The 12,274-nt window shown below is 42.6% G+C and overlaps 1 protein-coding gene across 3 annotated transcripts; it reads right to left on the reverse strand.

The window, feature by feature from the left end:
• Positions 1-1,368: 1,368 nt before the first annotated feature.
• On the reverse strand, positions 1,369-10,561 carry TNFAIP1 (TNF alpha induced protein 1). 3 transcript variants are annotated; one of them, XM_029083683.1, is made up of 7 exons: positions 10,272-10,488; positions 7,996-8,165; positions 7,560-7,562; positions 6,059-6,142; positions 5,901-5,953; positions 3,242-3,368; positions 1,369-2,000 (listed from the first exon to the last, which is right to left on the reverse strand). In XM_029083683.1, the coding sequence occupies exons 1-7, from the start codon at positions 10,486-10,488 to the stop codon at positions 1,782-1,784; spliced, it is 873 nt and encodes a 290-aa protein (XP_028939516.1). In that variant the 3' UTR covers positions 1,369-1,781. The 3 variants fall into 3 exon arrangements, with proteins under 3 accessions (XP_028939516.1, XP_028939515.1, XP_010161061.1); XM_029083682.1 differs by having other exon boundaries at positions 3,242-3,437; XM_010162759.1 differs by lacking the exon at positions 7,560-7,562 and having other exon boundaries at positions 3,242-3,437; positions 6,059-6,148; positions 10,272-10,561.
• Positions 10,562-12,274: the final 1,713 nt, after the last annotated feature.

The raw sequence follows: 12,274 nt of genomic DNA on the forward strand, positions 1-12,274 counted from the left end.
GGTTCGAGAGGAACCGCCGCAGGCTCTGAAGCCTCCACGTTCCCCTACAATATGGGAACACAGAAGCGGTCGCGGAGCACGCTCCACTGCTGTCACAGACCTGCCACTGCCAGCGCAGCCATCGAGTAATAACTGTTTATGATGGTGGTAAAATCTGAATCCACAACCTACAGCTGAAACATACAAACAAACATTTAAAATACAGAAACAACTTTTCATACTACACTTTAAACTGTTTCCAGACACCCAGTTTGCAGAGCAGCCTTGACTCCAGCCTTCTGAAAGGCGCTTCACAATTAGCACCCAGCCAAGCACTCAGAAAAAAAGTGATTATTTCAGTTTAAAATTCAGAATAAGCTACCTCTCTCCTGTGTCCAAAGCCTCTTGCAGCTTCATGCTAGAAGAAAGGTTATATGACTGTTCTTCTGTTTCCACTTCAACTTCTATGCTCTAGATGGGATTCAGAGCACACAACTTGAGTTCAGCCTTCAGGACGTGAACACTATCTAGCATTATAAAATCCGCATTTCCCCAGTCAGTGCAATTCCTTCCCCTGCTGCTTGAGAAACTGAACATCAAATAAGCACAGGAAGAAACTCATATATAACCACTTCCCCAGATTACCATTGTTTAACACACAACTTGAGTTCAGCCTTCAGGATGTGAACACTGTCTAGCATTATAAAATGTTGTTTAGTCTGCACTTCCCCAGTCAGTGCAATTTCTTCCCCTGCTGCTTGAGAAACTGAACATTAAATAGCACTTCTGGGCCACAGGAAGAAACTCACATATAACCACTTCCCCAGATTACCATTGTTTATATGAACAGGATTACACTATCAAAGCCTAAGCAATGGCATCTCTGCCACAATCTATTCCTGAAGTTTTCTTACCTGAAGTTTCTCCCTTCCCCATACCCATTTCTCCATCTCCACAGATAACTTACTACACATCTATTTAAATTTTTAAAGTTTTCTCACTTTTCACAAGGGGAGTTTTTTTGATGACTTGACTCTTACCTCTTTTCCCATTTCTCCATCTCCACAGATAACTTATTACACATCTATTTAAATTTTTTAAGTTTTCTCACTTTTCACAAGGGAAGTTTTTTTGATGACTTGACTCTTACCTCTTTGGAAGAGCTTGCCTTAGAACTAATGAGTTTTAAAGACAGCTATCTTGGAAATCAAATTTTTGTCATGTGTACTGGGGGAAAGAAATGGGACAAACCACACGTGCAGTGCATCTGACTATTGGCTAGCTAATCGTTCCTTCTGGGGTTTATCAGATGTAGTGTTTGCTAAGAGCAGTCACGTTCAAGTTCTCTCCAGCCCCTCTTCAGTATCCTGATTTAAAAGCTGGAAGTTCCATTATACAAAACCCTCAAAGGGCAGGTATGTGGAAAAAGATTTTCAAACCATGCCATCTCGTTCAGGAAAAGCAGTACTTGTCACAGGATGTAAAAAACCTGATTATTAGATATGGAAAAGCAACCACAAACTGTCAGAATTGGTGTTTCAAATCCCACTCCTCAGGTGGCAGGGACAGGAGTCCAGTCTGTATGTGAAGCACACGGTGCAAAATTATCATCTTGGTTCTCAAAGCCCTCGGCCTTTAGTGTTGCTTTGTGCGCACAGATGCACATTTGCTTCTCGAGGGAGCCAAGAAGCCAAATGAAGGACAATCCACAGAGTCCAGCTGATCCCTCCCTACTTCCTGATCTCCCTCAAAGAACATGGACACAAGCCTTGCCACCAAACCCTTCCTCCTCGGCTGACACGCTAGTGGCCAAGCTGACGGTCGTCGTAGGTGCTGTATCTCTTCACATGGATTCGGCGCACTCGGTCACGGAGTTCAAAACCCTCGTCATCCTCACTGTGAGACGCCTGGCTTCGGCTCCTGCTCGTTGCTTCCAGCAGAGAGTTATCAGGAACCCGTGGTGTTTCATATAGTAAGACATTTAGTGTTTCCTCATAGATTCGTGCCTCAGGGAATTCAACCTACAAAAAACAGCACATGTCCTTTTCCTGATCTATACAGGATAACACGACTGGAACACATCCCCATAAGTATAGAGATATAAAAAGACACACACTATAAAGAGTAAAACAATTGTAAATAAGAAAGCAGTCTAATTCCTAGTAGAGCATTACTCCTACCACCAGCTTGCCTAAATCACCTCTTCCTTTAGATTGTTCTGGAATGGAATATGGTATTTCTGATTGTTAAGTGCCAATGTGGGCCCCTGGCCACCTGACCTGCACCACTGCCAGTCAGAAGTTAACTTCTGAAGTTAAGGAAACTCTGTAGATTTATCATGCTAATCATTATCACATTTTCATGCATGCAACTCATCTCTTTAGGATGTACTGTGCTTGAAAGCAAGTCTTTAGGTAACCTTTGCAAAATCAGAGGTGGGAAGACTACGAGAAGAATCGCTGGAAATGTGGGGAAATCAAGATAGGTTGATTATTGGGAATGTGCTGAACTTTTTTTTTTTTAACAGATGTTCTATAGTTTTGCACATACAAGCACAATGATAATAAAAATATGATGTTTCTAAATAGTGTTTGAGCTCAAGTTTCCATTTCATTTATTTCATCCCATCCATTTCAGTTATTCAGGCTGGGATGGATCAGTTTCAGTTTTCTCCCTTCCTGCATGTATTTTCCAGCACTCTGGAGAAATTTGCAGTCTCAGACACAACCATTTAGTCCAATTACATACAAGGATTACACCAGTGCAAGTGAAACACAGCACAAAGCAACTGCAATGAAGCAAACCTATGTAGGTATAATTAGGAGCAGAATTAGATCTTTACTTCATTTAATTAGAGAAGAATTTAAAGACATTTACATGCTTTAGAGACACAAAGTCCATCAACTTTAAGAGACTAGTGCTAAAATGCACGTGCTTTCAGAATTACCATTCTCAGTCTTTCCTTCTTCAAACTTGTTACCATATTTAGTCTTCTCTGAACTCTGGTACGCAGCATCTTTTACCAAGACAGCAGTTGATGCTGCAGCCCCCTCAGCAGTGAGCCACTCTACCAATTCCAATGTCACTGACCATCAACAGCAGTCAATATTCAGGAGAGTTGGTATCAAAGCTTTCCCAGTAAGTGATACTGCTTGCCCCCAGCAGTTTGGCTCAAGTTATACAAAATCTGTATCTTTCTGCAATGTACCATCAACCTGATTTTTTTAAAACTGTAAGAGACAAGTGGGTAAAACTCCATTACCTTGGTTTGCTTCTTCTCTGTAGCATACACTATAGAGGTACAACAGACTTCAGCAAGTTTCCGACCCTGCCCATAGAAAGACCAGCAGCAGATCTCATCCCCTATAACATCCTTGATGAAAAGAACTCTGCCGTTGAATCGAAGAGAGAGTTTGTCAAACAGTTCTATGTTCTTCAGTAAGTTGTCATCCGAGTTACTGAAACACAACAACAAAAGAAGGAATATGTTTTTTTGTGGCCTTTCAACTGGCCATCTCTACAGAATTTCTATGCCCATTCCCCCAGAGTTTTAAGCATTGATCCAACTGCAGAATACAAATCAGTAGTGACTCACTGCCACATGCTGCCAAGAAAAGAGAGGGTAATAGCCAATTCGGATACAAATAAGATGCTCGATCCCCCTGAGCGAACACACCAGCCTTTAGAGGTCAAGTTATATAATTAATAACGACAGCACAATTTCCCTAATCATTACATCAACTATCCACAACTATCTCTTGACTGACGCTCAAGATGATTAAATCACGTACTAACTGCAGTTTTTAGCTTAGTAACAGCAAAAGTCCAGAGAGCCAGCGCATGTTAGAAGGCCAGCTAAAAAGCCAGGTGTTCTGCATGTAACACTAGTACCAGCAGTACACGCTTCCAGGGTGAGTATATTATTTAGGAAACTGAGTTTTATTGACAGCCAACCCAATGTACAATCTTAATTACTTTTCAAAGCAAGATCTAGATGTCCTAGAGAAAGAAAATATACATTGTATCATAGCTTTAAAATCAAGTAAAGCTATCAGAAAGCTATTCTTAAAATTTAAAATATTTTACTTAAATAACAACATCATGGCAAATCAATGTTTAATTTGATCAAGTAAAACAAACAAAAAAAACCCCTAAAAACCTTCCTTCTCCGACATTAGCTTGAATGCAACTGTATTGAAAAGTACTCTGTGCCCCTCTGTCTCTTGTAATAGGTGGCTGGGAAATCATGTTCAGATCTGTGGAAATTAGTGAACATATTACTGACTAGATAACAAACCCAACCTTGCTAGCTCCAACAGTAAAATTCCTTATTCCCTGGACCCAGAAGCTCAAGGTTCACACCTTGCTGCCAAGAATCTACTCAGAGACATGACATCGTACTTTTGTGTGCAGTATCTTAACTTCTGCAAGTGCTCCAGGAAGGCTATGACATCCTTGTGAACCAAGACACTGCTAATAAGAACAGCTGACTGGGCTCTACATAAAATACTCAGTCCCAGAAGTATTTTTGCTCAGATCTAAATCAAAAAAGCGTGATGTGCAACCAGACAAAATCTTCAGCTCACAAGAATCGTTTGACAAAGCGATCTGGGATTCAGCCAGTGACAACTCCCAGGCTCTATCAAGTGGCAGAGCTGGGAAAAGAATGTAGAAATCTTCATTATTAGACCACACTAACAACAGAACTGATAAAGCTCCTTTTATACTGTTGATTGGGAAGAATAGATGGGAAAAAATCTTTGCTTGCTAGCAGCCAGTGTGGAATTTTAAACAAAGATGCCTCATTTAAACACCATCAAGGCACGCAGATTCATGCGCAAGGAATAATTAGAACCCTACAGCCAGCTGAGATACCAGCACCTCCTGGTATCCAGGATTCTGTTGCTCTCATTACCAGTCCGTTTGCATTTCCAGACTCATGGTGACTAATACACTGTTCTGTGCTTGCTTTAGCATCACTGCCATAAGCTGAAGGGTAACACAGGGAGGAGTGCAACAGGAGATGGCAGATACAGAATGCAGTCTGCTGGAAAACAGGCAGCTCTTCAGCACTCCCACAGGTAGCATTTCCTGGCTACCTGAAATATGATGATTGTTAGAATCCATCTCTCTGACAGATGGACCATCAGTTTGCCTAGAGAAAAAAGCTTCCAAGATTGCATCTCAGACTGCAAAGGCTGAAAATGAGGATTCTGCAGAGCATAAAGGATTACTCCTATCGCTTCAATCACTGCTTTGGGAAAATCCAAAGCCATTCTGATAGCATCCTAACAAAGGAATCATAACAGTTACAGCATAAAACTAATAATGTTACTTTATAGATTAGGAAAGCCAGGAAATTCTTGCCCTGGCCCTATCTGGGTTGTTCCTCAGCATAACAGACACTTTCCTTTGTAACCAAATAATTCATTCATTTATTCATTCACTGGAAGTGCTGGAACATCAAGAATTTCTGTAGGTCGGAGTAAAAGAGTGCTGGCAGAGGTATATGCAGACTTAAAAGTAAAGATAAACTGATGAGGCACGGATCATGGCTGCATTAGCTCTGCACTGACGAGGTAACGCTCTGGTCACCAGTTTGTGTTGTGTTACCTCAGTGATCTCTGGTTTCAGGCAGTATTAATTGCCTCGTTCTTATCTCTTGTCCCTCGTTTCTGTTTATCTTTCTCACACAACTGAACTCTACACAAGAATTCAACAGACAGAGTTTGTTGTGTTCTCCCTCCATTTAGATTCACATCAATCAAAAATAACTGCACACAGAACTACAGAAGAGCACTTTTGTTAGCAAAAAAAACCCCAAACAAACAAAAAACCCAATTCAGGTCATAACACACCTTCCTCCATTCCCATAGTCAAAGGGAAACTTCCCCATTACAGTGGGGAAAAAACTGACATACCTGGTGTAGGAGTATTTGTTGTTGCTTCTATTATAAAGCAGCTTAACAACAGGCTATTGGGAGAGAAAGAAAAAAAGCAGAGAAGGTGAGTTCCATGTTGGAATACATTTAGCAAACATTCAGTTTTTCTCACTGGGTAGTTGTGGAAGAGCAGTTACTTTCATTGATGATTCTATCAGTCTCTCCTCTTCTTTTGGAGATGTGATAATGGGGATGCTACAGACAGGTTCATACAAGTCTTTCTTGTCCTGTTTTAAAGAAAGAAGAGAGAGAGAGGAAATAAACTCAAGGCAGAGAAACGCTAAAGCTAACATCTGCTGCTGCTGTCTTCTCCAACCCCTCCAGCCACGTTCCCAAATCCTGTGATGCAGAGGAAAAAGCTCTGTGTTGCCATAGCAACCACACAGTGTTACCTTCATCTGCAACCCAGAAATACAGCGGAGAGATTTCTTATCCCCAGAAGGCAGCAGCAATTGAAATATTGCGATGCAGGTGGATGTCCTTCTTAGCTACAGCAAGGACTCCGAGCTCAAGTCATATTTGGTTTAAGTGGGTTTATTATTCTCTCCTTTTTTGAAGAAAAGGATAGTAAGAGTTTGTGCTAGTTTTAATCAACTCCAAACACTGCAGTATGTAACAATATCAGCCACTATGAACCGAACATTTGGCGAGAACAACATGTCACTGAAATGGACTTCAGCCCCTTGTGATACAAAAGCAACAATCGAGAGCGTGTGGCACAGCCTGTGACTCCAGATTCCTCCTGTATCAAATTAAGGAAAGCTCAATAGCTAATAGGAAAGCCCTGGAACATTTTGTTTTTAGAAGGAAGGTTTTAAATTCTAAACCAGAAGGGAAATTGTCAGTGTGGCTCTGCATTTCTTCCAGTGGATAGAAGCAGTATATTGAACCTAGTTTGCGAGGTATTTATTAATTACTATGTTTTCTCTTGCAAGAAACATTCATTTCACAATCTGAAGACCACTAATTAGTTATATATTCTGCACCTGGGCTAACCTGCTTAAAACGTTGGCAGAACAAGCTGATTTCAATCAGCTGAACTCATAGGGACTAGTAAAGTGAATAAAGCTACAATGGGCTTCGTATTTGCAAAGACTAGTGGTAAACTAATACAAAGACAAGTCCTTGAAAGAAATCAGTGCTTAGCACATGTGTCTTTTTCTCCATCGACATGCAAACTTAGAAAAAAAAGTTACCATGTTTTCAAAGATTCAAACCCATTCTGCCTATAAATATTATCTAATTAGAAGTGACATAAGTTGGGGGAAATTTAGACAAATGCCATAAAGGTCTTTTAAAACATATGCTCAAAATAATCACATTTATTCAATCAGTTTCCTTCAAATTTCTGGCTTTTATTTCATTTCACACAAGAGGAAGGCATTCACCATCTATTTCCTAAAGAAAATTAAAAAAATAGAAACAGAAAAGAACCAGTCCTTCTATTTAAATGACAAATTGTGGATACAGTTTCTACTTTATTCATCCTCCTGGCATTCTTGTGAAGTAGAAAAGTGCAACTATCCCCATTCTGAGGGGGCAGCTGGACAACTGAGTGGAGGCACAAAAGGAAATGATTTACTCGTCATCTGACCAGACACCTCCAAAGTGACAGGAACTCGAATCTGCATCTCACACATTCTAGATTCATACAATCTAACCAGGGGACAATCTTTCTCTTCTTACAAAGAAATAGCTCCCTTGGCAATGCAACCACCTCTAACTGCACTTGGTGCCTCCAGAGCACAGGCAGCTGTGGCCTGGAAGGCTGTGCCATGATCACACATGGGTCTGAAAACACTTCCAGGGAGATCATAAACTAAACTTCATCTCTTATTCAAAGCATTGCAGAAGCTTGGGTGTGCATACAGAGCAAGGATAACCATGGCTTTGATAAACACACTGGGTAAGAGCTTACAGCTTACCTGGCTGCTATCTCCTTTTCTTTCCAGGTCTTGTACATCTGAGACTCGGTGCCACCTCTAAGGCCATGAAATACTCTCTAAGGTGTCTTAAGTAAATTTTATAAGCAAAACACCCATGAAAAGCTTTACAGGCTACTTCTGTTTCTTACCTGCAGGGCTGCTTGGCACATGTCCACTAAGCCCTGAATGAGATAATATTTGGCTTCTGCCATCAGCTCTTTGATCTCCTGTCTGTGTTTCGGAAGTGCAATCGTGTCATCTCGGAGATAGTTTAAAATTGTTCCAAAGTGCTTTCCACAACGGTCTATAAGGATCCAGCCTGAAAAATAACCATTGTGCCATTTCAATCAGCTCAACACTAGAGGGCAAGAAAAAGCTCCTCAGAGAGGTTAAATAAAGCTCATGTTTCCTGAAACCGTATGATAACTCCTTCCATTTCATTTGGTGGAAGCCTTTACTGACTTTGAGGAGACTGAATTTGGTCACAGAACAGAAAATGACAGTGGAACCACTCCTTTGGTACCTCCCGTGCGTTCTCACTACTTTCCAGCACCCCAAAAAGAAAGCCACAAGTTAAAAATACTGGACTTCTGATCACAAGACACTAAACCTGCTGCAGGAACCTGCCTGTGCTGTACCAATTGATCAGTCAGTGGGGGCTGCCTGACCAAAACTATTATCTGTGCTTCATCTTTTCTGTATTAGGTGATGACTGAGGGAATGGATCTTTTCAACAACTACAGGAAGTCACCAGTTTACATCTATTTAACTGAATATCAAAGCCATTCAAACCTTGGGGGGAAAAAAAAGAGCTTATTGTTAGGTAGGTTGCCTCTTTTATTTAGGGGCTTGTCATATTCCCAGCAAAATGAAGGTATGCTGTATTTGTATGGGAATAAATGTAATAACTGCTGCTCCAGTATAGTGCTGGGCAATGAGAAACTTACCACTAAGAAAGCCAAGGAAAGACTAGAAGAGAATTCATAAACGTTTGCAACAAAGAGATTTGGGATAAATTCTGTGGCCTAACGAGAAGGATTTGGCAGTTTTCCAACCACATCTTTTATTGTTCAGAGTTAGAGAGAGATGTGCTCCACAGATGCTAAAAGACAGACTAGCCCAGAAAACCCAGTAGGGTAAAAAGGCTGTTATAGGTAAAAAGTCTCCAAATAGGAGCAAAGAACAGGACAGGGACAGATCAGGAGGGAGCAGAGAGGGGACACAGCACAGGAAACAGAAGTAGACAGACAATTCTTGCAATTTTAGAACATCCCTGAAGTCACATTCACCAGGAAACAGGATGTCTGACTTGCTGGCAAACAGCAGCAATGTAGGACACGCACAGGCAGAGCGCTTAATACAGTGCCTAATCCTTTTCCATAATGTGGGAGGCAGGCAAAAAGTGCTATTTTGGGACCCAGGTACAGAAAAGGACACAGGAAAGTAGGTTAAACCGCTGTGAGATTCCCCAGCTGTAGCCACCGGGACACGAACCTTGTCCTCCACTCAGGCTGAGGCTCTTACACAGAACTGCCAGAGTAAATGGATCTCATCAAGACCCAGCCTGCTCAAGGGGAACCTGGTTTAAATGATATGCAAAATCCACAGGGAGCGGTTTCACCTCAAGTAACCACAGTGTTGTGCATCAAGTTTACACTGACGTAACCTGGGCACGCAGAGGAGCTGTCACATTAGTGCTCAGAAACACCAAGAGGTTAAACACTTGCCAACCTCTCCCAGCCTCTTCTCCACCGTGGCACAACCCCCATTCCTAAGGCATCATTTCCCCCAGACTACTAGAGAGGAAAATGAGAGCACTCGTAGCCATTGCTGGTAGTTCTACTAGTAAGTTCTCCTCACTTGCTCTACTCTCTGTAATTTATTATGGATGTTTTTAATGCCAGTGTTCAGTGTCCAGCAGGAGCTGACGTACTCCTTGCCTGATGGCTGAACACTGTCACAGTCCCCTGAGCCACAGGGGGAACATGGTGCTGGGAGGAAGAAAAACATAATTTTCAGCATAGCAAGCAAGGCTATTCCAAGTTTTAAAGATGGAAATTGAATGTCCTTCCCCACATACACATTTCAAATGATGCCACTACATGACACGACACAAATGACAACCCACATACTGTCTGTTCAGTCTTCCCAACAACATCAACAATCTGCAGACCAGCTGCGATTGCAAGGAAGAGAACCAGTCCTTCCGCCAGTTAATTTTAGAAACAAAAGAACACATTTTTATAAAGCACAGAGGATGGTTAGTGCCAATGGGAGTTGGCTGCCTAATGTTCCAGGCTATTTTTGGAACAGAACCTATGTACTTAACTGAGCGTAGTCTTCAGATATTTGAAAAAAAAAAACCAAAAAACACCAAAACCCAGTGGTTTTACAGAATTCTCAACAACAAAAGACCTTCCCTTACCTTCCTTGTCTGTGAGCACTTCCATCCTGCCGCTGAACATGGCCTTCAGCATCGTGTCGTGCCTGGTCAGTACTTGTACTGTGGTGTAGTACAAAGAGCCCCCAACATTGAGGCGCACGTACTTGTTACCAAGGCTGCCACCTTTGAAGCTGCAAGTCTTGGGCTTGGGCCCTGCAGCTGGACAAAGGGTGGTGGTTAGACACGTGTCCCCCGACATCTCCTTCTGTAGGTAGATGACAACCCTGCAGAGCGTGGGCTTGACGGATTCCGCCGTGATTGGTGAGGAGTCACGAGTCGCCAGCCGAGGAGGGCGAGGCAAAAGCGGTCATAACCACCGGACCCTGGGAACAGAAACGTGTGAGACTCAACACAGGAGCCCGGAATTTCCACTTACAACAAAGACACGAAGCCCACAGTAGAGAAGAGCTACTTTCAGTAGATTCCTGAGGACACATCTGCACCACAAAAGTACAAATACAAGTTTCTTACTTATCTTTCTTCTCACAATTATTGGTCTCAAAAGCATTTTGCTGTTGGACTTTTTGTTGCTTTTTTAAAAACTCTTTCAGACTACAAATATCTCCTCCCTTCTCTGTTCTGTGCCTATGACACAAGTAACCTTTCATAAATAAATGTAATAACCTGCTAATTATATTGCTATCCTTCCTACATCCCTCATTCTTCTCATCTTACCTCAGCTTTCAACAGAGAAAAAACCCACAACCATCTGTCTGTACAGCAAACCCCTTGGCAGCTACAGATGGTACCTTAAAATCACCAGAGATCTGAATAACTGTTGGACTTTGAACTACACCTAAAATAGAACGTTACTCTGTGACTCCTATCTCCATTATTCTAATTAAGCAAACACTACAAACGATGTCTAGGAAATGACAAGCAATGCAAATACCGTGGAGATCATCAAGGCACAAACTGTTTCCAAGAGTTTTAGGGCCAAAAAAGCTCAGCTGGTCTATAAATGCTTTAACTGGAACTCCCACTAGCTGCCAGCGCTCTCTGCTTTCAACTCTTCACCACAAAGCACGACAGCAAGCTTCAGCCTCCATCTGGGCAACACAAAGTTCCTTCCAGCTACATCACTTGAGTCAAGTAGCCCACGAGCAAATCCAAATCAAAGGTACCTGCACACTACACATAGAACTGGCCAGAAAAGTAACTCCTAACTGGTAAGCACGCAGCAGCAGCAGCCAAAAAATGTGTATTACGGTCGTGGTGTTACACAAGAAGTTAAATCACTCAAACAAAGCAACTAAGGGTTATAGAGGAATCACACAGAACCTGTCCAGGCGTTTGGGAACAGCACAGCTCCTCCTAACTAGTCCTAGTTGACTATAACCTGTTATGAGTAAGTAAATCAAGACCAGAAGCAATTATACTTTGTTTCTCAGTTAAGACCTTTGGTAACACTGGAAATACGTCTGCACATTTGTCACTGATGTCCTGCCTGGCTTCAGCCCCTCAGCACTCCCTTCTCCAGAACAAAAGGAAGTTTGCAGACAGGCAGATTCTGTGATGAGAGAAATCCAGAGGCAAGCTGGGCTCTCGGGTTCCAGCAGCGATCTGTCTGAACACACCCAGCAGAACCAGGTTTTCAGTCAGTTCTGCCACTCCAGGCCCTTCTCACTTCTCTGACACGCGGGATCCTCTGGCCCATCCAGGCAGGAGTCAGCACTGTTACCCCAACACGTTCGTTAGCTAACAACCCGAGAGGCTTTTGCTGTAAACAGTAATGTCACCTTTAATTACCCCCATTAACACAGGAGAACATTTTCTCGGTCCCTTCCTTCCTTCCTGCCGCGCGTGGGAGGCAGGAGGGCTGGGGAACAATGACACACAGCTCGGACACGGCATCAGGAAACGGTCCCTGCTCAGAACTTCCGTAAAGGAAAAACCCCGACGGCTCCGGGGGGAACCCAGCCAGGCAGCCCCACCGCGGGGGCCCTGGGCCCAGCCTCCCCGGCCCCGCCCGGGCTCGTACCCAC

This window comes from Antrostomus carolinensis, unplaced genomic scaffold (genome assembly GCF_000700745.2).
Source record: "Antrostomus carolinensis isolate BGI_N321 unplaced genomic scaffold, ASM70074v2 scaffold24842, whole genome shotgun sequence".
NCBI lineage: Eukaryota > Metazoa > Chordata > Aves > Caprimulgiformes > Caprimulgidae > Antrostomus > Antrostomus carolinensis.

Coding starts and splice junctions, on each gene's coding strand:
- TNFAIP1 (XM_010162759.1), bottom strand. CDS start 10,488: ATGTCGGGGGACACGTGTCTAACCACCACCCTTTGTCCAGCTGCAGGG. Junction 6,149..7,995: donor TGTGCCAAGCAGCCCTGCAG/GTAAGAAACAGA, acceptor TCTTTAAAACAG/GACAAGAAAGACTTGTATGA. Junction 5,954..6,058: donor TGATAGAATCATCAATGAAA/GTAACTGCTCTT, acceptor CTCTCCCAATAG/CCTGTTGTTAAGCTGCTTTA.